We start from the raw sequence: 26,634 nt of genomic DNA, 5'->3' as shown, positions 1-26,634 counted from the left end.
ATTTTTACAACGTTTTTTCATTTTGATTTTTAAGATTTATAAAGAAAAAAAAATTGAACGTCAAGCTAACTAATCTACTCTTAACTATTTCAATAAACCATTTATACGTGCTAACGTGCATACTCTTTCTCTCTAGATTTATACATTTGGAAAATGTTTACATCACGATACGTGAGTATTGAATCAAATGTCATAATAGCATACTAGCCAGATGACTTTTAAAAACCGATGACGTTATAAGTAATTTAAATAAAAAAATATAAAAAACTATACGAAACTAATTTATCTTTGGGGAAATTCTCAAAATGGCCCATATTTTGAATAATATCTCAAATATGTCCCTCCTAATTCAAGTTTCAGATTTGTCCCCAAGTTATCTCGTCGTCAACGACATGTTAGATTATCAAGACGACGAGTTAATTATCCATCGGTAACGAGTCGTGGCATACCCGTTTTAACTACTAACGCATCGTCGCCTACCTGTTTTAACTACTAACGCGTCGTGACCTATCTATTTTAACTACTAACGCGTTGTGACCTACTTTCTTGACTACTTACACGACATGGCCACCTATTTTAACTAGCATGTAGGCCAAGACGCGAGTAGTAGTTAAAACAGTTAGGTCACGATGCATTAGCAGTTAAACAGGTAGGTCACGACGCGTTGTAGTTAAAACAAGTAGGTCACGAAGTGTTATTAGTTAAAACAGGTAGGCCACGACGCGTTACCGTTGGATAACTAACTAACTCGTCTTGATAATCTAACAGGTTGTCGACAACGAGTTAACTTTGTGACAAACCTGAAAACTTGAATTAGGAGAACATATTTGAAATCTGCTTCTATAAATGAGTCATTTTGGGAATTTTTCTTTTATCTTTAAGAAAAATTTAAACTCTTTAAAATATGAAGTCTAGAATAGTAACACATCCTAAACTTAGAAAGGTACTCGATGTCATATTTTATGCTTTTATGCGTAAAATTGGTCACAAAACTTTTCATTCATGTATATTACATGAAACTTGTTTTTAACATAAAAGAAACATAGCTATTCTTTCGTTTACAAAACCTTATGAACTAGTATAGTTAGTTTTCGCAAGCCATTACTAAGGCAAAAACCATTGACACTCAAAAATATACTTCAAGATATACGTTTGTTCTTTTGGAACAGCGGAATAGATGTTAGTAGTTATAAAGCCCTTTATTTTATTTGATTTATTTTCTTCTATAACTGATTTTTCTATTTTACTCAGTCCCTTACATAAGTTTAAGTTTACTATTTTTTTCATATATAAATTATATCATGCTTAGCTTGAAATTAAAATGTAATATATTTGGTCATAAAAAAACACAGAAATAGAATGTTTTCTATGATGCAAGTTTACTTGTCAAATAGAAAAGTAGTTGTAAGGTTATGTTTGGACTCACTTGTACAAGATATAATTGATTGCTTTCATGGGACTATGTATGGTCATGTGGATTAAGGATTTGACAACACCAGCAAAAGTTTTTTACAAATATTTTAAAATCAATATTAGAAAATAATAATAAAGTGTTTCCAAGTATTTCAAAAAAAATATTAAATATCATGTAAAAAGGGTAAAAAAACATTTCCCACCATCAATTTGATATAAAAAGGGCAAATTTCTAAGAACCACGAAATGGCTCCCACCTTCTCCTGTGTAGAATCAATGTTAATGTACAATCCAATATATAGTGTTTACATAGTGAAGTTCAATTGTGATATGTTTACAAAACTACCCCTGGCTACCCTTTGGGCACAACACTAGAGCATCCCCAAAACTGGTATAGTTTAGGAAATTCCATTTACTATGAATTGACATATCATGTAGTAGTTTACCCAACACTCCAATCAATAAGAAAACCAAATGTCACCATGGGTTTCAGAAATTATTTCCTTTCTTGCACTCAATCAAGAACTTGTCTTTTGACCCCACAATAAAACAGGCCCCTATCAAAACCAACACTAGAGACAGCAATTATTTGGCAATCTGGCTCATTTGTGTAGAATGGCCAAAAGATATAAGGATTTTCAAATCAAATTAAGGTCAAATCAGGTTAGTTCGGGTCATATCGGGTTAGGTTATAACCAAGTTCGCACAGTATAGTCCCTTTAGTGGTTCAAAATTAGTGTAACCTGGTTTTCTGTCTTTAACCATCCGAAAGCACATGTACAACATGAGGTGCGTTTTACCCAATCTGATAATGGGTTATAACAATTAAAGATATAAATAAAACTTCATACGAAATAAGAAAGGAAACACATTAGCATCATTCTCTATCCAGAATACCACTTAAAACTATATTGTTCAATTATATGGTAGGTTGAACTTTGTCTAATAACTAAACAGAAGCGATCGAATAAAGATTAACCACAATGCGATGATCACATTAGGTTAGTACTTGTAAAATTATTGAACATAATTATTATAATTAAATTAATTTTAGAAAATAAGTATATTGCTCGTATATGAAATTATTAACATAATTATGTGTTTTCTACATTTAAGTTCCTAATTATGTTACTTGTATGTACATATAACATAATTTCTTAAGCTAGCATGCATTATTTTCTGATTGAATGTGAATACAAAGAAAACACCATAAAACATATATATGGGAAAACCTAATAAGTAAATAAATACAATACTAGTTCTTTGCCATTAAAAAAATTAGTAATGTAATAGTTCTTTATAACGGCCCTTCTGACTTAGTGATAACCCGGTTGCTTTTTCTAGAAGATGTCATCAGTTCTAACAAGAAGAGATACCTAATGATAGCTAAATCACATGTTCCAAACCAATATAATGAATGTGAAGAAAACAACTATGTCATTTGGTTCGCACAATGAATCCATACTAGTCACTTGGTTGCCTGATTCGACAATGCATATAATATTGGCTCGACCACACCCTGCATAATATTAAATGCTAATACCAACCACGAGAGAAGACGATTATAAATATCATTTAACAACCAGGTTAACATTCATCCATTCCATATTTATTGTTTTCAACAAACATACTTATTTTCATGATTCGGTTACTTCAAATTTTGTAATGTATTTGTTATAAAAACTAATAAACCAAATAATATATTTCTATTTTTTTACGGTTTTTTATTTCTTTTATTATGACTAGATTTCTCTTGTGTAAAATTTTGATATTGTTAGTTATGAAAATTTATAACCACTTGGGCTAGCTTAAGTGGCCAGCCAAATGATGGGTAAGAGCTTGAAGCCGATTGACCTCTCAAGTTCGAATCTTGATGGCGACACGAGTTTTCTATTAGAGTGTCCCTTCCCAGAGAGCTTGCTCTTGTGGGCGGACAACTCTTGTCAAGTGGCAGGGGGCTCGAAATTTTCTCGTGGAACGCCTAGTCAAACTCGGATGCCAAGCGTGGGGCCCGGTTAAGACAACATAGTCTTGGCCCGAGTGGGGTGGTTGGGGCTCTCTCCGAGAGCTGTGGCTGAATATTCAACCACTGTGAAAGTCACCGTTTAAAAAAAAGTTACGAAAATTTATGACAAACTAACCAATGCCGTGAAATACAATTAATGTGGAGAATTTACTTGATACCAATCTTATTTTTAGTGGGACCTTCAAAAAAAATATCAATTTCGTGAATATTACATTTCAGACTTAGGATTCCTTGCAAAAGGTTTTCAATATGTGACCGAACCCTCTGTTTAAACTCGAACTCAGCATCGCAGTCCAATAGAACGCCTTTGACCCGCTTATATAGCTATATGTCATATGTGGCATGATAGGTTGAGCTGTTGATCGGTAACCTAGTTTAGATTGTTAAGCATAACTTAAAAGTTGGTCAACTTGGTGGAAAGTCAACATACGACAAACGAAGGTTCCCGAAAAACAATTTCATCATGATCATTACATTTGATATAGAATGTTGATGTAGCAACCTCTTCAAAGACAATGATAGATAATAGATTTGTAAGTAAGTCATAGGTCCTTAGATAAACTCAACCAGCAAGAGCCATAGTAGTAGTCTTTGTTATATTTTTTGATCATCACAATCCAGGACCGACCACCTCGTCCTTGGCTTAATATACAGCCTCTTACTTTGTGTATCTTTGCAAACAAATAACGACAAACTTCGAGAGTTTATAGAATGATAGTGTACTTGTTAGTAACTATAAGAAAATAGGATTAAAGAATATCCATATCAAAATATTTAAACAAAGTACTTACCAAGTCTATCAACTGGTGATAGACTTGATGAAGACTCACTTATAAGAAAAGTTGATACATCAAGATATAACCAAATATGACGTTTTTCAGAAGCTGAGGGACTAAAACTGTTAGTAGTGGAAGCTATCGGCTTACCCTCTCGTTCATATTTTCTGTCATCAGTTCGCTTGAGTTTTCTACCGATAGTTTTGTTCATTTACAATAGAAATTTTAGGATTCATATTGTTCCCGAGTATCTACGTTAATATTAGGTAGATTTCATCATGTGTGTTTAGTCTTGAGATTCATATAAGTGAGGAATCATTTTTTTTGTAAAAGTTACGGTTGTTTTAGAGTTTAATCGAGCTTGAGATCTTTGATTCTTTGTATAATATTGATGTTTATGAGTTCTTGACAGAAGCAGTTAATACAACGAAAACAATCATAACTAACGAAAACAGTTAATACAACCTCATATTAAATCATATGCTTCAGTTGTATAACTAACGAAAACAATCATAACTAACGAAATATTCCATAAACCATAAGAAAACAAGAAATTCCGTTACATGCTAGAAATCTCATCATCAAATACCCATGACAAGGATTTAAATTTCTAAAAATGTACAATTTCATCGTAGAACACAATGTAACTAGGTTAGCATAAGTCAATTGCCCTTTTAATCCCAACAGTTGATCTTCTGTTATCATATACCATCTTGCTATGAGCTTCATCGAACTGGTCTTCTCTTTCTTCATCTATAAATAAAGATAAAGTTTCGGCTTCAAAATGTGTCTCAAATAAAACAATACAAACGTTCGATTAAAAAGTCAAAGATGTACCCGAGGGACACGTTACAGAAAAGTCACTAAGGCGTTTAACGCAGTCTTTTAACGCTTGGAGCTCGGATTCTTTCTCCACAAGCTTGGAATTAGTGTGTTGCAGTTCGGACTCCAAGTCAACGATTTGACTTTCCTGTTGTTCGATTAGCAACTGGCATAGTTTTTTGTCGAGTTCATATGGTAGTACACCGTTACATTGATTAAATTCCAAATCAAGATTTTGGGGATTCGAGGAATCTTCAGTTGATGTTTTGTTCTGTGGAACATCAACAAAACATTATCAGACATAGTTAACCGAGATTCAGTATGAAATATGAGTTACGACTTATAAATTATACAGGCATAAAACCACAAATGTGGATGTAACTCTTGAAAACACAAAGTTTCTTTCTTGAAGCTCCTTAAGCATACTCTGTACTATTTTACAAGGAACAACTCAATTTGGATTATGTTTCGCAATGTTGCAGGAACCGCCGACAAATAGACAAATGGTCTGAGTACTCTTATACCGCATTCATTTGGGCCCGGTCAGTTGAAGCAACAAAATGGTTTGGTGGTTGAACAAGATTTTCAAATTTTACATTTTGTTAATATTTTTTCCTTCCAACATTAGTTTTACTGCTTTAGGCATCATAATGTGTTTCCAACAGGCTTAAAAATTTTTTGAAAATGTAAATGCATACCAAAAGATAAATAGTTTCATATTTTGTCTTAACCAATCAAATATATTATTTAATTTTAAATTATTATGACATCATCCGTTTCTTAAACAGTCCAATGGAACCAGTAAGACACAGACGGTTCAATGACAAGTCATGTCATTAAAACATTGGATCTACCTCAAACAAATCAAACCAATAAAATTTGTTAGCACGGTAGCATGTCAAACGTGTTAAAAATCACTTGCAATCTATTTTTAGTGCATACAACCTCCTAAATCATTTTGTTTACAAAGTAGATTGGCTTTGTAACAATATTGCATATACAATCATAATGTAATGCATTATTAAATATTAACAATAAGCAAGATCAGACAATTAGTCAAATACCATAAGAAAGAATTACCTGAAAAGAAGATGATGTGTCAGAAATCTGAAGCTTCAGAAGCTCAGATTCAAGTTCAGCTTCTAACTGCTCCATTTCCATCACATCTCTCTGTGGTTCATCGGTCAAAATACTGCTTGCATATCCACCTTCATCATTCATGGCATAACCATTAGTAACATCAGCCTTTTGAATCACAGGATAACTTTCTTTGGGAAATCTCAGCTTTTAAATTTTGAACAACTTTAGCGGTCTCATCTATCGCTGCATTTAGCCTCTCCATTTCAGCTTTCCCTGCTGACATCATGTACATCATCCCAACTCCTACTCCATAACTGAATGATGATTTGCCTGAATACATTATAGCAAATCAGTATCAATAAGTCCCAAACTTGTTACATTGAAGAAACTTATAATCAATAGGTGAATCATTCCCACGGTCCAGATATTCATTACACGTACTGCAGCCAGGTTACGCGTGTTACGTGGCGCTGGATGCGCGTTTCCTGCCTTAGTACGCGTAACTACCTATTGGCATTTAAGCACGCGTAACCGGTGACCAAAACCATAAACAAAGCTGAAATATACAGTAATTAAACATAATAATAATAATAATAATAATAATAATAATAATTTTTTTTAAAAGAATAAATCAATTAATGCATAATTGACTTTATAAGTAACTTTTAGACCGGGACAATTACAGACTAACGACCAGATTAGACGGGCAACAAGCTACGCCGCTACCCCCTTCTGAATAGCAAACCCTACCCTACTAAACACAACGTTCCCTTTAGCATGGGCGGAGTTTACTGCTGACCACCTGCTGAACCTGCTTAAGGAACTGAACCCATCCTGGCCCGAACCAAAATAACCCACGACCCGTTCTAACCCGTACCCAAACAACCCGACCCGTTTGCCAGTCCTAGGGGAATGAGATTAATTACCTTTAACATAAAAGAATGACATTTTGCATACGCATTTCTTCCAGTACGCCTCTTCTTCAAACTAACACCAAATTTCCTCACGTTCTTCTTATTATAATCAACTAAAGCATCCCCAATTTGCTTGTCCGATACAATATTTCTTTCATGATTTACTCGATTACCTTTCGTACGCCCTAATTTCTTCCTAATGTATTTGATCCGTTAGACGCACTAGAAAACCTGAAAATAGAAGATGGTGGTGTTTGTGTGGGTTTAGTGAGAAGGTTTTTAGCGAAATAGCCGGATCCTGCGATTGCTGCTGCTACCAACACTTGCCACATTGTATGTGTGATTTAGATTTAAAAAAGAAAGTTAGGGTTTTAGAGATAGATGATGAAATTAAATAAAAAGATTGAGAAATGCAGGCAGGCTCAACACATGGAGGAAGTAGGAAGAAATGACTGTGAAAGTCACGTGCTTCTTGCCTTCCAAAATCAAAAGGCTTTTACTTTTGGAGGGATTTTCAACTTTCACTAGTTTTTGATAAAAAATAATAATAATAATAATAATAATAATAAATATTGTTTTTATATTTACCTAATCATACATTTAGGTGTTGTTTGTTTTTAAAGACAAAAATTGTCTATAATCTAATTTCATCTGATTTAATGTTGATTTAATGTTTGCAACTGAATATGTGGTCTGAAGTTCTGCAATCTGAAAATAATATTGTTTGTTCTATAAATTGAAATTGTTTGCATAAGTTGAAAATTAGTTATCTATCATATATATTACATTAGATAAAAGTCATTTAACGTTTGTAGGCTGCTAAAATAATTGTTAGTGGTTTACAAACTATGGAAGTGAGTGGTGTTAGACGATTGTGATAGGCGGTAAATGGTGGGTGTTGGTGATGGACAGTGGATGGTGGTGGCGGGTGGTGGTGGCGACGGACGATGGGTGGTGGTGAGTGGTTGACGGTGGTGGTGGTGGCGGACGGTAGGTGGTGTTGGTGGTGGTGGTGGACGGTGATGGTGGCGGCGGCGGTGGATGGTGGTTGCGGCGGCGGACGGTGGATGGTGGTGGTGGACGGTGGGTGATATTAGCTTATTTTTTTAAGACCATAAAAGCAGTTTTCAGATTTAAAAAAAAAACAAACAGTCTTCAAGAGCTTATGTCTGCGCGCCCACATACATGGGCTCCTTGCAGACCTTATAAGCAAAAACAAACACAACCTTAGACTCGAGGCTGTGTGGCGTAAAAGTGTTAAGCGTCAAAGGTCGAATCAACTTTAACGTCCTTGAACATCAATAAAGGATGGTTAAATAAGGGCGTTAGCCCCTTGGGCGGTACAATATTTCTTTAGCACATAACCACCAATTCTCTAAAGTTGTTAAATCCATATAATTTATGGTAAATTTTGAGAAAACCATCAAAATCACCTCTCCAATCCATTCCCTATTATATAGATGAGTCATATGGCAAGTAAAGTAAAACTTATATATAGTGTCTCACTTTTGATCCATCTCATATAATATATCAATTATTTCTCAATCATCATATACTATATAACAAGACAAAAGAGAGAAAAAAAATTATGGATATGAATAGGGAATAGAATGAAGAAGATTTTTGAAAAATAATAGATAAATTTATGAAATAGTGTTTTTTAACTAAATTATATGAAAAATGTATGGAATGGACTGAGAATGCTTTTATAGCTTATAAGTTATAAGATGTTTGAAAAAGTTAGATTTTCAGAGTATATAAGTCATAGGTTACAACTTTGTAACTTATAACTTATGAATTAAATAGGTAAAATAAGGAAATTCCAAACACCCCCTTAGTTATAATTTTTTTTATTAACCATTAGTTAAGTACAACACGTTTTTTAAATGTTGGGTTAGTTTAAAACTCATAGTCTACGTGATTGTGAGTCTATGACGTGACATGGTATGACGTTAGGCATATTTTAGTTAAACCACAACGCATATTCTTGCTTTTGCTTAAACAAGACGATTTCAATGGCAGATTTGAAAGAAATCAAGAATAGGTTGGGGACGAGGACAAAGCGCCCGTAAGAACGTTTGTTTAAGAGCATCACCGGAGGTGTTTGCCCAATCATTTCTATCTCTTGCGTGTCTAGTCCGTCATCATGTTTGCACCTTACGTCTATTGAGTTGAGTGACAAATGATGTTATAGATCTGGTTGGTAATTCGGTAGAAATGCTACACAATTACAAATTTTTATTCACTAACCAAACATTGTAGAATTTGAATTGTAAAACTGGGCATTTCTATAGTTTGTTTTTGACTATTGTAACAAAAACCATATATAATTTAAGTTTGTTTCATTAATAAAAACAACGATTCTTATAGCAAATAAAGTTAAAGGGACAAAACAACTTTTAACAAACTACATGTTTTAAGATAACAAAACAAAGCCAACATTTAAAATCCTTGACAAACATAACAAAATCTCAAAAAAAAAACCTCTGAATACTTAAGATCTTGGCTTTTCCTTCTTCTCCTTAAACAGAGCCAAAAGAGAAACACCGGAAACTTTAACCACCTTGAACCTAACTCCGGGAATATCACCAACAGCATGACCCTTTCGCCCAAATCCGGCAATCAAAACTTCATCCTAACACACAAAACAATTAAAAAGAATAAATTCCAAAAACCAATTATATTAACAACATTTCTTTAGAATAAATAAAATTAGAAACTAACATTTTCCTCAATGTAGTTCAAGCAACCATCGTTGGGAACAAAGGCGGCAATCTTCTTGCCATTCTTAATGAGCTGAACTCTGGCGCACTTTCTAATAGCAGAGTTAGGCTGCTTAGCTTCAATACCACTGAAAATATAGACACACATTTGTTGAGTTCATATTTGATATAATAATGTAATGAAAAGAAAGTAAAACAATAAGAAATGTAACAACATTTTCTCAAGAACGATGCCCTTAGCGTGAGAAGAACCAGCAAACGGCTTCTTCCATTCGTTACCAAGATGAGACTTCTTGTACGACTTGTCGGCCCACCTTTGCCTCCTGCGGTGGGACTTCAACTTGCGACCAGCTCCCATTCCATGTGTCTTACTAAATTACAAACATTTAACCTTAATCAATTAATCCTAAATAACCATTGTTAATTTTCGATAATTCAATAACATTTAGAATTTTTACAAAGAAAATGCAAAATGGGTTTCTGTAGTGTTTCACGAGCAAATTGTTTAGAACATCTAATTATTTGTAGTAAGATGAAATCTCAAACTAGTAAAATTACACTATCCTAACATTCGCAGAGTTTGTTTTGCATAATGTAACAAATCAAAGGCAAAATGTGGCACTATAATGGTCTATGAGCCAACTGTATCTTTCAGTGTCTTCTTTTAGCACATCTAATCTTCAAATGCATATAATATCTCAAAAGCTATTATTACATCAATACATATTCAAATACTTGGAATCCATTTCAAAAACCAACCACATAAAAGTTTAATAATATGTTAACTACTTCAACGACTAGCTTGAGTAAAAGCATTTTGAGCTAATTATTTGCAACAACATCACTAAATCATCAAAAGTTTCAACAACTAAACCTAACTGAACATTAATCCTAGAAGCTGACTGACTGACGAATCTATCATAAGACGAATTAAATGAATGGATGTGATGCATACCCCATGTTTGCGAGATTGAGTGATCCGCTGGTGAGAGGTTGAAGATGATGAAGAAGCGGCTGCCTGTCTTTGTGATGAAAACCCTACTTCCTATTAGGGATTGGGAGTGAACGTGGTTTTATATGGCTTTGCAGAATTGGCCCATCTTTTCTATCTTTTGGGCTTCATATTTAACTATGTTAGATATTGTTTGGGCTTCGGGTCAAATGGGTTATAAAAAGAACTGTTAAATGGTTCTAACTGTCTACGCCTCTAATGAAGTTGGGTAACTATGAGATCATAAGCTCGATCATTGACACGAGGATGGGAATTAAGTCCAAGGGTTGTTTGGTATTAAGAGGCTGCCTCTTAATAGTTCATAACATTTTAATGATTAAGAGGCAGTCTTTAGAGGTAGCCTCTTAGACCCATCGCTATGGGGCGCCCTTCGGGGTTCTTTTTGGGCGCCGAACACCGGCGTGGGGCGCGGACGGGGGAGGGGCGACGATGGTGGGTTTGTTTCAACGGCCGGCGCAATTTTGAAATTTTGGGGTCCCCCCCTCCAACGTTCATGTAACGGCTAGTTTAAAAAATATTAATTATTTTATTTATAAATACTAACCCATTTTATCATTTTTTACTCAAACAAATACCAAATTTCAATCAAATTTCACTAAAAAAATCTCTCAACTCTATACCATGGATCCTTTCTCAAATTTCACAAACTCGAGCTCAAACCCGAACCCAAACCCAAACACGAGCTCGAGCTCGAGCTCAAACCCTAACCAAAACCCGAACACCAACTCAAACCCGTGGGATCCGGCTCAAAGGTGGTGGGCTAGTATGCTCGCAAACAACAATTACCCTACCAACCCTTTCTATGCCAATCAGCATCTATCCGCCATGTCTACAAACGTACAAACGTTTCCCAACGATATGTTTTATCGAATGCCAATGTCGTTTATGCCTCCGCCACCACAAACCCAAACACCCCAAACCCCAATACCCGAAACCCAAGTTCTCGGAACCCAAGTTCGTCGTAAACGAAGCCATAAAAAGAAGGTTGTTGCCGATCAAACACCAACCGAAATGCACGACAAGAAAACGTGGGAAGACGATGAGAAGCGGCGTTGGCGCAAGCGTGGTTCAACTCATCCGAAGACTCGGTCTTAGGTGACGGTAAACGCACCGCGATATTTTGGACAGAAATACGTGATAAGTTATTTGAGATAATGGGTCGAGGTCGCTACCGCGGAGATGATTTTGTCTCCAACAAATGGAAGGCGGTGGTTTTAAAAATGAACCACTTCTCCACAATTCAAACTCGCCTTAAGAACAACTTAAGAAGCGGCAAGAACGACGCCGACCTTCTTATGGCTATGTTGAAACAATACAAAGGCCTTCATGATCACCACTTCGGCATGGGGATGATTGAAATTTGGAAGAAATGCACGAGCTCGCCAAAGTGGCATCCGATCCCAACATCTTCACTGCGACCGTCCAAACGGTCAAAAACAACGTCTACTTCGGCCAGTCAATCGCCGTCTCAATCCGGGTCGGATGCTCGTTCTCAATTTAACTTAAACGAGATTGATCCCGATTTTGTTTTTGATGAACCGGATGAGTTGCCACGTTCGGTAGGAAGAGAAAGGGCCAAGACGGCGGCTAGAGGTGGGGGATCTTCGTCTAGAACGACAACCACGATGAGTTCCGACGTGAACGCGCGGTTTGACAATTTGGAGCTTGCACTTAAAGAGTTTCGCGAGGACAAAAAACACTCGAAATAGGAACTCAAGATAATACACGAAGAAATAAAAGCGATGCATGAGGAATACAAAGCCATGCATATAGGGCTATTCAAGATTAAGTTTGAAAAATGCTTATTGGCTTATTTGCTTTTTCAAATAGCCATTTTGAAAAGTCACGATTTGTGTATTTTGGAAAAATGCTTTTTAACATTTTCAAAAAACTAATATAAAAAATATTATTGTGATTGCCAAACACCAATAAGCCAATAAACATTTTCAAGCTTAACCCCAAACATGCTTAATGTATTTAAACTTTTGGACTAAAACACTTACTTAGATTCACGCAAAGCTTTATTCAACTCTACAATAGTACAATTACACAACTTACACACACATCGTATAAATTGATGGAAGGAATCCATGAAGGATTGTAAAATACATGATAGAAACGGGTGGTAAAGTAACACGTAAATGTGAGTGTCGTAATTTCGTATAATCGGTGAAAGACTCAATATTTTACTTTTACCAACATTAGTACTACTATTATCAAAACCACTATTGCTATTATTTTAGAAACACTCCTATTCAACTTATTTAGGCATTGGCGCATGCATTGCCTTAACGAAATAACATATCCCCCCCCATGTTTTGACATAGTGTGATGTGTTGTTGGGTTGAACATCTCATGTATGGACCGGGTTAGTTTTGTTACCATCAAAACCTTGCATTTTATGAAGAAAAATATATCAGGCGGACCTATTGTAATTGCAATATTCAAAGGCTGCAGTGCATACACATAGGTTAGAGATTGTTGTGTGAAACCCGACAATCATTAATCATTTCTCATAATCAACAAACATGCAACTATGCAAGTCAATAGGCGTGCATCCAATGAGGACATTTCGTATGTTTGTTAAGATATTAAAAAAACTAACATGTAACTTTACAAGTGACACATTTAACAAATACATTTCACACTAGTAGAAAAAATGATTTTAATGACATGCCCACTACGACATGTAGTGATTTAGGACTCGCAAATGTGTCTGTCATCAAAAAAAGTGTCATATTTTTCAAAAATGAAAATATGTATGACACATTTTTTTGAGTGTCGTTAAATTAGTGTCATAACAAAAACCTAACTTGTTTGTCATATTTGCAAGTGATGTTGAAACCAAATTAAAAAAATAAAGGACCCCCCCCCCCCCCATATTTCTTCTCAATAGCCCGCCCTACACACTTATAATAATTTTCACAACACAATTCCCACTCAAATAGCCCTGCACCACAATTCCCATCGGCTTCTTCATCCATCTGCTTCACCACCACCACATCATCTTCTCCATCGATTTTCTTCACCTGGACTACACAATTGCGTTTTCTTTGAAGGATTATTTGCAAGAGTTCAACTATTGTGAGGTATCTTCCTTCAATTTTACGTTGTTCTACTTTTAATTTATGGTTTCATAATCTTCTAGGTTTTAATCGACAGTGAGTTTTTTTTTTTTGAACTGATTTGACTAGATTATGATAGTTTAGGGCTATAGGAATGTCACACCCCGACCAAAGGCGGCGGAACATGCCGGGGTGCAACGATTGCTCATAAGCGCATGACACTATTTAAAGCGACAATATTTAACAAACTCATTTCATTTCACAACATCGAAAATGTCACATAACCAAATATTCATAACTCAAATACAACAAAATATAACAAAATATAGCAAATCAAATATTGTTCATTTTTGCTAATATCCTAACGGTATTTGTGATGTTTTCTTCACCGAACTCCATAATCAACCTAGATGCAAACCTGTAACATTTCATAAAATAAAGTTTATCAACACAAAGGTTGGTGAGCAATTCATAAGTTTGAACAATAGATATATAGTATGAAAAGCCACAAAACTAGTATACAAAACCATAAATAATAGCTATAAACTTGGATAAATAGTTATCGCTAACAAGTTAGCGACACCCAACTATAAGGGGTTGCCAAATAGTTTAGGATTTTATAGTTATCGTTAATTGCATTACGTTAACGACACCTTGCCATGAGGGGATGCCAAATGGTCTAGGATTTATAGTTCCACCATCCAAAAGCGATAAACACATAGTCAAATAAGCATAGAACACCAAATCGAGCAATTATTCAAGTAAGGTATACAACAACGTTTGTGGTTTAAGACCCAATTATAAAACATTTAGTTTAGATAAGTTGAAATGTCACCCCCAAAATAAAAGATAGAAAACGGGGTATGAAGTTACTCACGTTCAAGTAATAAACTTGAAAGATTGATTATTTGGAGATTTGCCGGAACGACGAGTTTAACGTATGAAGCCTAAATAAAAGAAAGTCTTGGATTTAGAAAGGTTGTCTTGAAGATCTTTAAATAAAATAATTATTGCAAAAACTAATCAATTAAAGTTCAAGGTTTAAAATATAACTATTTAAGAATTTATAATAGCCCTTTTAAAAAATGTAAGTTTGCTCAAAACCGGGTTAAAGTATCTAACCTTAATATTTACTTAACCAATGTTAAGTAATAAGGTGGGGAAAATGCTAAAATGCAAGTTCCACTAGGCTAAAGATACTAAAACGGGTTTTTAACGAGTGTTCGGGTTGTCGGTTCGGGTCTTGACAAATGGTCGAACCCAAAGTCAACTTTCCAAAATATTAATTGTTATGAGATAACTCATTAAAACATACTAACACTTAACCAAGTACGTAGATCTATTGTTTAGAACTAACAACGCACGTTAAGCGAGTGTTCGGTTTTGTCGGTCCAAACTATGTTATGAGATCAAGTTGGATCCAACTATTCCAAGTACTTAAGAAAAATAATTAAAATCAGTTTGTAAAATATTTTTTAAAGAAATATACAAGTTTTGATAACTAAAAACACACTTGTGTGTCTTAAGCGAGTAAAAGTCGGTATAGTTCGGTCTCCATCTCACAAATAGTTCATAGATGGTTTCTACATGCCCAAATATCATAGAACTTGTATATTGGTTTATAAATGAAGAAAACTTAAATTTTACAACAAAAAAAGTTAACTACAAGTCTTTTAAGCAAAAGTTTCGGTTTAGTTCGGTTTCCATCTCCCAACGAGTTCATAGATGGATTCCATATGCTTAATATCAAAGAACTTGTAAAAATGATTTTTGAAACTCAAATCTAGCAATAAACATGTTTAAACAACTATTTTAACAAAACTAGTAAACAAAAGTTCGGTTTCCGGTTTGGACTAGTTTCGGTTAAACCGAGGCTAGTCTTATACAAACCCACACCATGGAACTTGTAAATAAGATGAACAAACTAAAGGGTTAGAAGTTAGTCATAAGTGATATGTATAATAAGTTATGTGTGTGTAAATATATATCAAGAACACGAAGTCCTCCATGAAGCCTTGCCTTATGACATTGGAAACTTAACCAACCAAAGTCGGTGAAGTAACAAATAAAGGAAACAAGGGGTGTGTATTATATATATGTTGTACCACCATATTCAAGAGTTAGTAATGTTAGATGAACAAGTTAGAATGAAAGACTATAGTTAGTTTGACTTGAGAAGTCAAAACTTCAAAAATACATAAGAAATAACAACCTTGAATCTATGGAGTTTGAGAGAGTTTTTTGGAGATGTAGCAAGAGTAAAATGAAGAAGATGGGTGTGTATATATAGGGAAGGAGTGAAGGGTTGGGTATAAAGATTCTTTTATGGTTTGCATAAAAATGGGTATGTTTAAATGGTCAAACAATGCATAATATAAAAAAAACAATATTTTATATATTTTATATATTTTAAATGACAAGATCCAATATTTTATATATTTGAAATGTTCGGGTTACAAACGGGTCGGGTTTACATAACAAAAGTGACCCGAAATTGACGAATGTCACAAGGAACTTGAACCACACTAATTAATTCGGGTACTCCATTTCGCTATAAAGTTCATATTTTTCTTATTTATTTCATGTTCTTGAAAGGGTTCTTGATTTTGAACTCTGGGTGTTTGTAAAAACCTAAAATTTTGATAGATTTCAAGATTTTACTGGGTATGATTCAGTTTTATTAACAGTCTGTCTGATATTATTATTATTATTATTTATTGCAAAATTGCAACCAAGCTTCTTTCTTTAACAAGAATTGCAGGTCAAAATTATATAATTTATATTCATAATAAACGATCACAAGATTTGTTTTTTTTAGTGTTTTTAGGTCCATTTTGGTGGGTGGTTGGATTTACTATTATTATGTAAAGTGATTACTATACAATCATCGTTTAAGCAGGAAGGGATATGTCGGACTCACTGAAAAGATTGTATGTATTAAAATAATATAATATTCTACTTGTATTTGTGTATGTTAATCCACTTCTATTGTTTAGATGAAAGAAACCGGAAAGGAGGAAGAGGAGATTGATAGGTTGTTGTTGTGGAAAAAAGCAAGAGAACGAAAAATCGAAGGTTTCGACTCTAATGTCCAAGAAATTGTTAATAAAATTGTAAGTTTTTCTATTTTGTCTCAATAACTATATTTGTGTGTTTACAGATAAGGTTATAAACAAACACGCGCGCTGGTCAGTTTGTTTACAGCACGTTGTCTGATCAGATAAGGTTATAACTATAATTGCGTGTTTATAATTGTTTGTTTCCAGAACTATATTTGTTTGTTTACAGATAAGGTTCTGATCAGAAACTCGCGTTGGTCTGCACGCGTTGGTTCTGCACGCGCTGACAACATGCACGAGCTGATCTGCACGCGCGCTTGTTGGTCTGCACATGGTGTTAACAAACTGACCAGCGTGCATGTTTTTTGGTTTTTGTTAAATTATAATATTTCAAATATTTTATACATGTAATTGCGATACAAAAAAAATATAATTAACATGCTGGCAGCGTGTGCAGACCAGCGCCTCGGGCTATCAGCGCGTGCAAGCTGTCAATTCGTGCAGACCAGCGCGCGGGCAGTCAGCGCGTGCAGATCAGCGCGCGGGAGCAGTCAGCGCGTGCAGACCAGCGCGGCCGTGCTGCCAGCGCGTGTTTGTTTTTATTTTTTTGTTACATTATTTTATGTCAACTATTTTATAGTCGTGATTGTGCGCGCAAACTGACCAGCACGCGCTGCTGTGTTGACCTGCACACGCGCTCAAGTTGAATTCTTATATATATCATGCATTTTATGGAATACTATTCAACACACTTAAGATTATAAAGGTCAAACGGGCCTAAATCGTGAAACCAACCCGTTACTAGCTGTTTGATTTTGTTCAGTTTAAGGATTCTACGGTTTGGTTTTGGTGCATAAAAATAAAGCCGTTTACTAACGGTTTGGTTCACGGTTTGACATAAAAACCGCGAAAACTGTTCGTGAACACCCCTAGCTACTATATTCTTGTTTATAAATCACTAGAATCTTAATTATAGGGCTTCAATATTTTACTATTTGTAACTGTGTAGTCTCCAACTCAGCCGGGAAGTACCGAGTGTGGTTATTATGTCTTAAACTTCATGAAGGAGATCATCCGTGAAGGACTTGACATACTCATCAAGAACAATGTAAGTGTAGCTTATTTGTTTTTTTATGTTTGTAATTTGTATTGGTTTGTAATTTTGACCCAATTCATTTTGACTCAATCAAATCTGGTAATGTTATCTTCTTTTAATTTTCTTCTTAGCTCGGGGAAGACAAAGAGGAATACACGGATGCGGATTTTGATGCAGTTCGGAAAGAATGGTCGGGTTATGTGTCACAGTTTACTTTCCGGTAGTGATGCATGTATTTGTATTGACTATATATTTTTGATAACTTGAGAATATTTGTAATATTTTGACGCACGATATCTAATTATGAAATGAAATGAATAGTTTTGCTCTATAATGGTGTGTTTAATATAAAAATTAGTAATTATGCATAAAAAAATATTAAATTAAAATTATACGATGACACGCATAAGTGCTGGTCGTAAACTGGTGTCATAAATGCAATTAATAAAAGCGTGTCATACATGCATGTCATAAATGCGTGTCACAAATGTCTGTCATTAATGCGTGTCATTAAATATGACACGCGGGTGCATGTCATTTTTCGTTTATGACTGGGCCATTAATTACACGCATTTGCATGTCATATGTACCATTTAATGACATTCAACGCGTGTCGTGGAAAGCATTTTTTCTAGTAGTGTCACCTACCTATCCAATTACAATGGTGCAGGAATATAAAACCTCGTTTTAATCGGTTTGCTTCAGCGCAATATCTATATTATACATCATAAATTATCTATATGTACTCTCTACGATAAAGTTCTATTGATAAATTGGTCGTATTTATAAATTTTAAACAACAAAATGTCATAACACATGTAGAAATTTTGTCAAAATAAAAGAAAAAACGTTTAACCTATTAATATTTTAGAGTTGAATAATATATTAGTAAATAATTAATCTATTAGATCTACACTTTGAAAATTGTAAATATAAAACAGATTATGACAACTTTATCATTGATTGGTTGAAATATTGATGAGTTGGCCTGTTGGTAAATTTGTTATCTAACGATCTTCGTAAATGTTGTTATTTTAATTTTAATACTAAATAATGCACACAAACCTGTCACGTGTCAATTAACAACTAATGATCGTGAAAGTCTAACGTATCACACTAGGGAAAGATAGTTAAATAAAACCCACATTTCTCTCGTGTTACCTTCTAGGATAGTTGAGTCAATCCACCACCCTAATAAGTTGTTATTATAACCACTTGTAATCTTAAGACCCAAAGAATTAATTCATACATATCTCATATGTAGTCAAAAGCGTATGCACTTGTGCGAGGCACATTTTAAGTGCCTCAAACACAACAAAGCCTGTAATAGTCAAAACATGCCTAAACAAACCAAAAAATGACTTTTTGGTTGGGTTTAAAAGAAACATTTTTTTGGGTTTAAACAATTTAATTTATAATTGACTTACTTGATTATGATTTGAGTTATGTATAAAAATAAGTTTAAAAATGTCTCAAATAAGATTATAACTCACAACCTTTTGTTTAGATATCATACAACTAGACCAAACTAGTGGTTATGTAGTTTTGTTGAAACATTGATTATACATATTTTATTTCATAAATGTACAAATAATTTTCTAAAAACAAAAAAAATCGGGCTTAGCGGGGTTTCGGGCCTATGGCCGTCGACTACCCTACCATACCATACCCCATAGCCAGCCCTGAGAGTATGCTACATCAGCTAAACGTTGTCCCTCTTGACGAATTTCTTTTCATGAAACGACGTTGGAAATCAATATTTTTATAATTTGTTGAACTTTGAATTAAAATAAACTAAAATATTATTTTCGTTATACTTGTAAAATATTATTAAGTAATTGTTTTTACATACCCAATATATATAAACTTTATTTTCGTATAAGTTATTAGTATGTTTTTTCACCTGTGACTTGTGTGACGCGACGCAGTGGCCATTGCGTCCTTCACACTTTAACGCCTTGTTCTTGAGTTTTTTAACCAAGAAAAGAAAAGGAAAGGAGAGGGAAAGATAAGAAAAGAAAGAGAAGAGAAGGAAATTTTTTTTAATTAGATGTGTTCTTGAGTTGGAATGAAATTAGAGGAAAAGAAAGGATAGCTATGTTAAAAAATAGTTATCCTTAGTAATCATCCCATTTTTGGGAGGATAACTTATTCGGAAAATACATTAATTTAATCCCTCATAACTCCTTCTACTCATTTCCTTTCCATCCTTAAAAAAAACTCAAAAACACCCATTTTTTAAATATCTTTAGTTTTCCTTTTCTTTTCCTCCTTTAAAAAAACTCAAGAAACGGACGTAAGTGCATCTTTAACTATATAAGTGTGTTGTACCATATTCTACTATACGAATTTTAGTAGATAAAAATAAAAACCGGATACAAAAGCTGAGATAAAGGATATGTAAAAGTCTATAATATTGTTTATACTGAATCCCGCTTGTTTAATCATTAATGTTATTCCCTAACTTGCTTTCAAGGTCGTGCAAACCAACTTGTAAAACAATTTATGTCGTGGAGACAATGATCTGTCAACCATCATCGAACTCCACCAACTCATCAATTTAAAACTTATTATTCTCTTTATTATTATCTCACCAACACAACTAACGTAAATATTTTTCCTACTGTTATCCTAAAGCAAACCGTTCCGTAACATTTGAAAGTTTCCTAAACCTAAATAAACCATTAAAAAACCGACCAAGAAATCAAACCGAAACAGACTAACAATGTAAATTAACAGTTAATACCCATTGGATTATCAACTAAACACGCATATTATCAAACAAAATTACCTACTTAATTTTTTCTAACTACTTTTGACCCATTTTCAACAACACCCCGAATTTTTTCAACACGTTACTCGTTTTCTTGATCGATGAGTCATCTTCCATGTATTCCAAATAACCCGACTTTTCACCAATCACATTCACATCAAAAGATTCTGTCGACTCCTCAAACTTCCCACCACCGCCAACTTCTCCCAAAACCAACGCGACCGCCACCTCAGCCGCTTTCCTCCACTGCTCCATTTGCACTTTCAACCGTTTTAATTCTCCCTCCATCTCGGCCTTTGCCTCCAGAGCGGTCCCCACCTCCTCCACCCGCCCCGTTTTCACAGATTCCAATTCTTCTAAAGCCCAAGATTCGGATTCTTTTGACTCGTTTAACTTGATCATTACCTCTTTGACTTCATTAACAGATTCTGATAGTTGTGATCTTAAAGTTACAATCTCCTGAGCCAGCTCGGCTTGCTTAGTTTGCTCGGCTTCGGCTTGAGCCATTTTTTGAAGCCGAGTATTGAGCTTCTGGTTCTCATTTATGGCTGTGGCTAAATGTTTCTGGACGGCTTGCAGCTCAGACTCCCAGGCTCGGTCTCGATCCTGTGAGATTTTTCGAAGCTCTTGAATTTTAGCTTCTTCGCAATCCCAAAGCTCGTCCAGCTTCGCTCTCATAGCCGCAAGCTCCTTCTTGGCTTCTTCGGCTTCTTGACGAGCTTGCTTTGTGCATGACTCTGATTGACTCAGCTGGTTCTTTGTGTTCTTCAGCTCTTCTTGAAGCCGAGCCACCTGAGTTTCCAAATCAAGTGCTTTTGTGACTCGCTTTTTCTGCGGCTTTTGAGGTATTGTTCATGATTAATATAGGATTCTCAGAACTCAAAAACAGTTGAAGGATCATGGGATCATACCTCGGATGTTGGAGAGCGTTGCCATCGGTGGTCAACGGCTTTAGGTCCCGAGTTCTTGGGTTTTGTGACTGCTCCGGTTGTTCTACCCCAGATAATAATATAATAATAAAAATTATTTTAGAAACATGTATTGTTTAAAAAACGACAAAAAAAACTAATCGATATTAGCAGTTTAACCGTTAGAATCGGTTTTCTTAATCTTAATTTGTATTAAATTTTTAAAAACACTAGATACATACTTTTACATCAAAATTGAAAATGTACAAGTCGTAATTGTAACTGACTAACTTGATTCGGTTTGAACAGTTTGGTCAGTTTAAACGTCAAGTTAATAAATATAAAAAATGTTGCATTGTAACATTGGACTTGGTAAACTTGTATTTTGAGTAAAATGAACGATCGGAGTTCATACCTTGTCTTGGGATGTTGCATTGTCTAATTTACCCTTTAGGTAGAGTACCTTCAATGGGATTTGTTTAGAGGGAGAGATTTTGTGACATATATGTCAGGTTTGGTATGTACATGTAAAGGGATATACCTAAGAATGATGTCATCATGAAAACCTCAATTTAATCAATGTCCATTAATAGAAAGCTAACAAAGAGTCAAAATCAACCTATCTTACACCTGGTTGAAATTGCTAAATGAAGATAAAAGTACAACTTTTGATGCATCATTTACAAGTTATTATAGTGGTATGGCTTTGGGAAAGTGGTTTAATGGCATGAATCAAGACCACCCTGAAATGAACTCCACACCTAATTGGAAGTTTGGAACTAACCCCACTCCAACAACCAAAGGGAAATTAATAAATGCCTTAAATTGGCAAAGGAAGGAGAAAGACAAGAATGATTACAAATATATCTATTTGTATATATTAATATATTAAGTAATTTGACTTTCTGATTACTCTTATTTTGCTATATGCTTTGTTTTAAAGACATGATTTACTTGCACAATAATCATGTTGTAATTAAGTGAAAGAGAAATGGGAGACTAAGAAGTGTAGCAGTTATCTTTTAATATTTTCGGACTTAATAAAATACCTTATATAATTTGTACGCTTCAAAATGTTTTCAGCTTTACCCCTTTTTTAATCATGAAACCTTGTTATCGTAAAAAAAAAAGCCGATCCATATATAACCTGATATAGAGGTGGGCAAAACACCCAGTTCTAAACCCGACACAGTGTACTTGACCCAACCCGGCCAAACAACAATAAACACCTGGCCAATTCATTCAAAACCCGACCATACCCGGAAGTCCGAAACCGGTGCATACCTGACTTATTTTTTAACTGTGGTTAATCATACCAAGAACCGGTTTCTATCTGGTTCTGATTCCTAAAATTACTTGATTTGTCCACCTCTACACCAATACAAGGTCAGATACAATCAACTTGCACTACACAAGCCACAATTGACCTTCAAAGACATTACATATAGTTAATAAAATTAGAGATATTGCATATAGTATTAATTTGGTTTTCTGTCTTCTGATTATAAAGGAGGCTTATGCATTTGCTAGTTTGATTTAACTAAAACAAAAGAAAACTGGCTTTTTATATTAATTAATTTGGAGCATAAAGCAACAAGTATATAACTAACAGTCAACAAACATGGCTCCCTCCAAACAACATGAACTAGCATGGTACCAAAACTTATGCCGAAAAAGGCCCAATAAATAATTAAAACATGAAATGATACCATAAAAACTGTTTAAAAGATAAAGATACATTCTTTTTGAAACCATTATCAAGCAGAAGCTTCATCATCTTGCTTCTGCTTCTTCTGCTTCTTTTCTGAATGCTTATCATCACCTTTCGCCTTCGCCTCACGACGCTCCCTTTTCACTCCCTTAGGCGTAAACGGTAAAGGTGTACTTCTAACCTGCAAAAAACACCATAACCCAGGGGTAAAATAGTCATTTACTGTCAACCGGACCTGTTAATTTCAACATACAAAACAACAATTTTCATTTACTGTTTTCACTCACCTGTTGATCTGGAACATAAATCTTCCCAATTTTCCCTGCGATTGCATCTTTGCTGACATTTTTCACCTGAAAGTACAGGAAATAATAATGTAATTTAAGCCAATTAAAAACAGAAAAAAATAAAAAGTAAACCAAACTTCATTGTAAATAAAACTTATAAAAAAAGATAAACTAACCTTCCTCTGGATCAACTCCGGAGCAACTTTCATGGCTTCTTTCTTCAAGCTTTCATCAGGAAGCCGATGTCTTCTAACTACCAAATCCATTGTGGGCCCCACCTCAACCAACTCCACCTTCGGGACAACCGTTCCGGATTTCTTAAGCCTCAAAGCACAATGTGTAAACACCACTTTGTTAGAACCCACAGCTGTACACACGTACACGCGGTCTAATCCAGCAAGATTTAAATTACTCACAACCTGCAGTAACAGATTATAAATCCCATTTAAAATATTAAAACTTTAAACTCCTTGTAAACTAGAAAAGATAATAATTATACGCACCTGTCCTCTGAACAAATCAAGCAAGACCTCCTTTAGATGTTTTAACTCTTCAACGTTTTCAAACCCTTCTCCAATAAATGCAAAGAACGGTTTTGACCCGATTAACGGGGCAATCTTCTTATCGTATGAACATGATGACAGGCTTTTAAAATTTTCAACTCCGACCTCCACAAGGTCGTAAATATGGTGATCATATGTTCGCCCGATTACAAGATTGTCGGGTCGTTTCTTTGAGTGTGAACCAAACTGCAAGGGGCATAAAACATGTTAAAAAACAACTCAAATGTAAAACAATCAAAAAGATTAGTTCTTTGTGAATTGCTAAGTATTAGTAATTACTGATATAAACTCCAGTAGAATGTAATTCGGCTTGTAAACAAACCATACAAACACGATCGTGACATGCACATGTCTGTTTGTTGAACTTAAAACAAAACAAGTGATTGAACATGAACGATTAAGCGATCAAGGTTTTCTAGTCCATGTTCGTTCGTTAAAGAAAAGACTGTGTTCGTGTTCGTTTGTTATAAAAAAAGAAGGATTCAAAAACATAAACAATCAAACACAAACAAATAGACGAACAGGGTTTTCCTATTCATTTTCGTCCGTTAAAGTAAAGAGTGTGCTCGTGTTTGTTTATGTTCATTTGTTAATAGTATAAAGTATAAACAAATGGTACACAAACACAAATGAACACAGATGAACAAACATAACCAAGCAAACACTAAACGATGAATATCAATCTGTCAGGCCTAAAAAATAATTAAACTAGACAAATAGTAATTTGTCTGAAATTTTTAACTGGAAACTAACAAACAGTTAAGCGTAAATGAGTGAACATTCACGAACATAGATCAACAAACAATATGTGCTCAGGTTTGTTCGTTTAACTAACTAAACTTAAAATTTTGTTCGCATCCGTTTGTTTGACCCAGAAAAACTAATTCTTGCCAAACAGTTCACTGAACGTTCAATTCCTTTACAAGCCTAGATGTAAGTTTATCTAAACACATTAATTTAAACAACAGTGTTTAGCTTACCACAAACAAGCTGCAATCAGTTTTGAGTGAGTAAAACTCGAGTGACGTTTCACCTCCAGCTTCAAAAGGTCTGATATTATCATTTCTTCTGCTATATTTAACAGAATTATCCTTCTTAAGATGATATATTTCCGTCAACACAGCATTCAAAGTATTGCTCGTTTTTGTCCCGTGCAATATAAGTGTCTTCTTTTCAAGTTCCACCTGCAGAAACACACGACTAAACATCAACTTCCATCAACCTTTTTCACTAAAAAAACAAAACTCAGTATATTCACCAGCTTCGGGGCACGTTTCTCGAGCGCTCGCTTGGCTCTTAGCGATTTAGGGGTTTTTATACTCAACATTGGCTTGCTGCAACAAAATAAAACATGTAAAAAACCAGATATTATCATATATCATTATTATGTCAAACTAAATTAAACAGCAATAATACATAATAATAAAAAAAATACTTTAAAATTAATAATTTGACAAAACAGTTTTGAGCCTAATCTTTATAGTGAGATTTCCAGCAGCAACAATTAAGCATCAAGACGTGCTTACTTACAACTAATTAAACCTAAATTAATACAAACCCTAGAAATTAATCTTTACGGCCGAAAACGACCACCATAATTCAATCCATGAACAGTAACTATAAGCTAAGTAAACGTAGATTAAACGAAGAGCATGGATTGTTACCTTTGCTTATTGGTATTTGATTTCAACATCTCTGTAGAACTGCAAAATACAACGAGCCAAGTGATGATGAATGAAAAGAGGCTGCTAGGGTTTTAGAATCTAAACCTTCTTATTTACATAGCAGATTTGAACTTAACACCTTTTGCTTTAAAAGTATTACAAAATAAACCTTGTACTTTTCCGAGTGTTGCACGAATTAAATTAATGTAAATAGAACGAAGTAAACACACGATATTACTTTCTTAAAGTAATAAATTGTTTGGGATTGCTTATTTTAACTAACCTGTAACTTATTAACCTTTTAAAAAATTATAAGGTGTTTTGGATTGTTTTTGGTGTTAGAGTGAAAAGTTAATAAGTTACGCATTTTGTAACTTGTTAATTAATATAATAGGTTACAGAAGAGTGAAATTTGATATGAGTCGTCTGATAAGATCCAAGATTGAATACTGGCCGTTCGATAAGGATGGATTAAAAATCAGTTATTTTTCATCACATGTAACTACCCCACTAATCCGTTTACATGGGTAACCACCCACTACTAGACATAGTTATTCCCACTCGACTATTTGTATAAGTAAATTAAATTCTACCACCTAAAAAAGTGCATGTAAGTAACTTAGTGTTAACTTCCCACTACCCATGTGGGTAGTTATATTGTGTGGTGGGTAAAATGTGTTGGGAGGGAATAGGTGTAGTAGTGGGTTGTTATATACTTTTATTTCCGTTCATAGTAGTTAGT

General features: G+C 34.6%; 4 protein-coding genes across 5 annotated transcripts; all 4 read right to left on the bottom strand.

Moving 5' to 3' along the window:
• Nucleotides 1-4,777: 4,777 nt before the first annotated feature.
• Nucleotides 4,778-6,547, bottom strand: LOC143558998 (uncharacterized). The gene is made up of 3 exons (XM_077047714.1): nucleotides 6,118-6,547; nucleotides 5,053-5,308; nucleotides 4,778-4,968 (listed from the first exon to the last, which is right to left on the bottom strand). Exons 1-3 carry the CDS (start codon nucleotides 6,256-6,258, stop codon nucleotides 4,868-4,870), a joined length of 498 nt encoding a protein of 165 aa, XP_076903829.1. The 5' UTR covers nucleotides 6,259-6,547; the 3' UTR covers nucleotides 4,778-4,867.
• Nucleotides 6,548-9,388: 2,841 nt separating this feature from the next.
• LOC143558997 (small ribosomal subunit protein uS12) lies at nucleotides 9,389-10,804 on the bottom strand. The gene is made up of 4 exons (XM_077047713.1): nucleotides 10,710-10,804; nucleotides 9,970-10,125; nucleotides 9,756-9,882; nucleotides 9,389-9,666 (listed from the first exon to the last, which is right to left on the bottom strand). Exons 1-4 carry the CDS (start codon nucleotides 10,712-10,714, stop codon nucleotides 9,526-9,528), a joined length of 429 nt encoding a protein of 142 aa, XP_076903828.1. The 5' UTR covers nucleotides 10,715-10,804; the 3' UTR covers nucleotides 9,389-9,525.
• Nucleotides 10,805-20,654: 9,850 nt separating this feature from the next.
• On the bottom strand, nucleotides 20,655-22,579 carry LOC143558996 (interactor of constitutive active ROPs 5-like). 2 transcript variants are annotated; one of them, XM_077047712.1, is made up of 3 exons: nucleotides 22,083-22,579; nucleotides 21,671-21,752; nucleotides 20,655-21,590 (listed from the first exon to the last, which is right to left on the bottom strand). In XM_077047712.1, exons 1-3 carry the CDS (start codon nucleotides 22,100-22,102, stop codon nucleotides 20,796-20,798), a joined length of 897 nt encoding a protein of 298 aa, XP_076903827.1. In that variant the 5' UTR covers nucleotides 22,103-22,579; the 3' UTR covers nucleotides 20,655-20,795. The 2 variants fall into 2 exon arrangements, with proteins under 2 accessions (XP_076903827.1, XP_076903826.1); XM_077047711.1 differs by having other exon boundaries at nucleotides 20,656-21,596; nucleotides 22,083-22,572.
• Nucleotides 22,580-23,322: 743 nt separating this feature from the next.
• On the bottom strand, nucleotides 23,323-25,970 carry LOC143559027 (ribosome production factor 2 homolog). Its single transcript, XM_077047733.1, has 7 exons — nucleotides 25,893-25,970; nucleotides 25,487-25,562; nucleotides 25,209-25,412; nucleotides 24,169-24,414; nucleotides 23,842-24,084; nucleotides 23,666-23,731; nucleotides 23,323-23,559 (listed from the first exon to the last, which is right to left on the bottom strand). The coding sequence occupies exons 1-7, from the start codon at nucleotides 25,919-25,921 to the stop codon at nucleotides 23,425-23,427; spliced, it is 999 nt and encodes a 332-aa protein (XP_076903848.1). The 5' UTR covers nucleotides 25,922-25,970; the 3' UTR covers nucleotides 23,323-23,424.
• Between the last annotated feature and the right edge of the window lie 664 nt (nucleotides 25,971-26,634).

The sequence above is a fragment of the Bidens hawaiensis genome, unplaced genomic scaffold, assembly GCF_021521415.1.
Source record: "Bidens hawaiensis isolate Kalapana, Puna unplaced genomic scaffold, B.hawaiensis_p1.1 tig00019689_1, whole genome shotgun sequence".
Taxonomy (NCBI): Eukaryota; Viridiplantae; Streptophyta; class Magnoliopsida; order Asterales; family Asteraceae; genus Bidens; species Bidens hawaiensis.
This window is presented reverse-complemented; position numbering and strand designations above follow the sequence as displayed.

Excerpts from the sequence above, each read along its gene's own strand:
- LOC143558998 (XM_077047714.1), bottom strand. The coding sequence starts at position 6,258 with ATGAATGATGAAGGTGGATATGCAAGCAGTATTTTGACCGATGAACCA. Across the intron at positions 5,309-6,117 it reads ACACATCATCTTCTTTTCAG|AACAAAACATCAACTGAAGA; the intron begins GTAATTCTTTCT and ends GATGTTCCACAG. Across the intron at positions 4,969-5,052 it reads TTCTGTAACGTGTCCCTCGG|ATGAAGAAAGAGAAGACCAG; the intron begins GTACATCTTTGA and ends CTTTATTTATAG.
- LOC143558996 (XM_077047711.1), bottom strand. The coding sequence starts at position 22,102 with ATGCAACATCCCAAGACAAG. Across the intron at positions 21,753-22,082 it reads ATGCAACATCCCAAGACAAG|AACAACCGGAGCAGTCACAA; the intron begins GTATGAACTCCG and ends TATCTGGGGTAG. Across the intron at positions 21,597-21,670 it reads AACGCTCTCCAACATCCGAG|CCGCAGAAAAAGCGAGTCAC; the intron begins GTATGATCCCAT and ends ATACCTCAAAAG.
- LOC143558997 (XM_077047713.1), bottom strand. Across the intron at positions 9,883-9,969 it reads GGCATCGTTCTTGAGAAAAT|TGGTATTGAAGCTAAGCAGC; the intron begins GTTGTTACATTT and ends CTATATTTTCAG. Across the intron at positions 9,667-9,755 it reads TGAACTACATTGAGGAAAAT|GATGAAGTTTTGATTGCCGG; the intron begins GTTAGTTTCTAA and ends TTTGTGTGTTAG.
- LOC143559027 (XM_077047733.1), bottom strand. The coding sequence starts at position 25,921 with ATGTTGAAATCAAATACCAATAAGCAAAG. Across the intron at positions 25,413-25,486 it reads AGAAACGTGCCCCGAAGCTG|GTGGAACTTGAAAAGAAGAC; the intron begins GTGAATATACTG and ends GTGTTTCTGCAG. Across the intron at positions 23,732-23,841 it reads CGGAGTTGATCCAGAGGAAG|GTGAAAAATGTCAGCAAAGA; the intron begins GTTAGTTTATCT and ends CTGTACTTTCAG.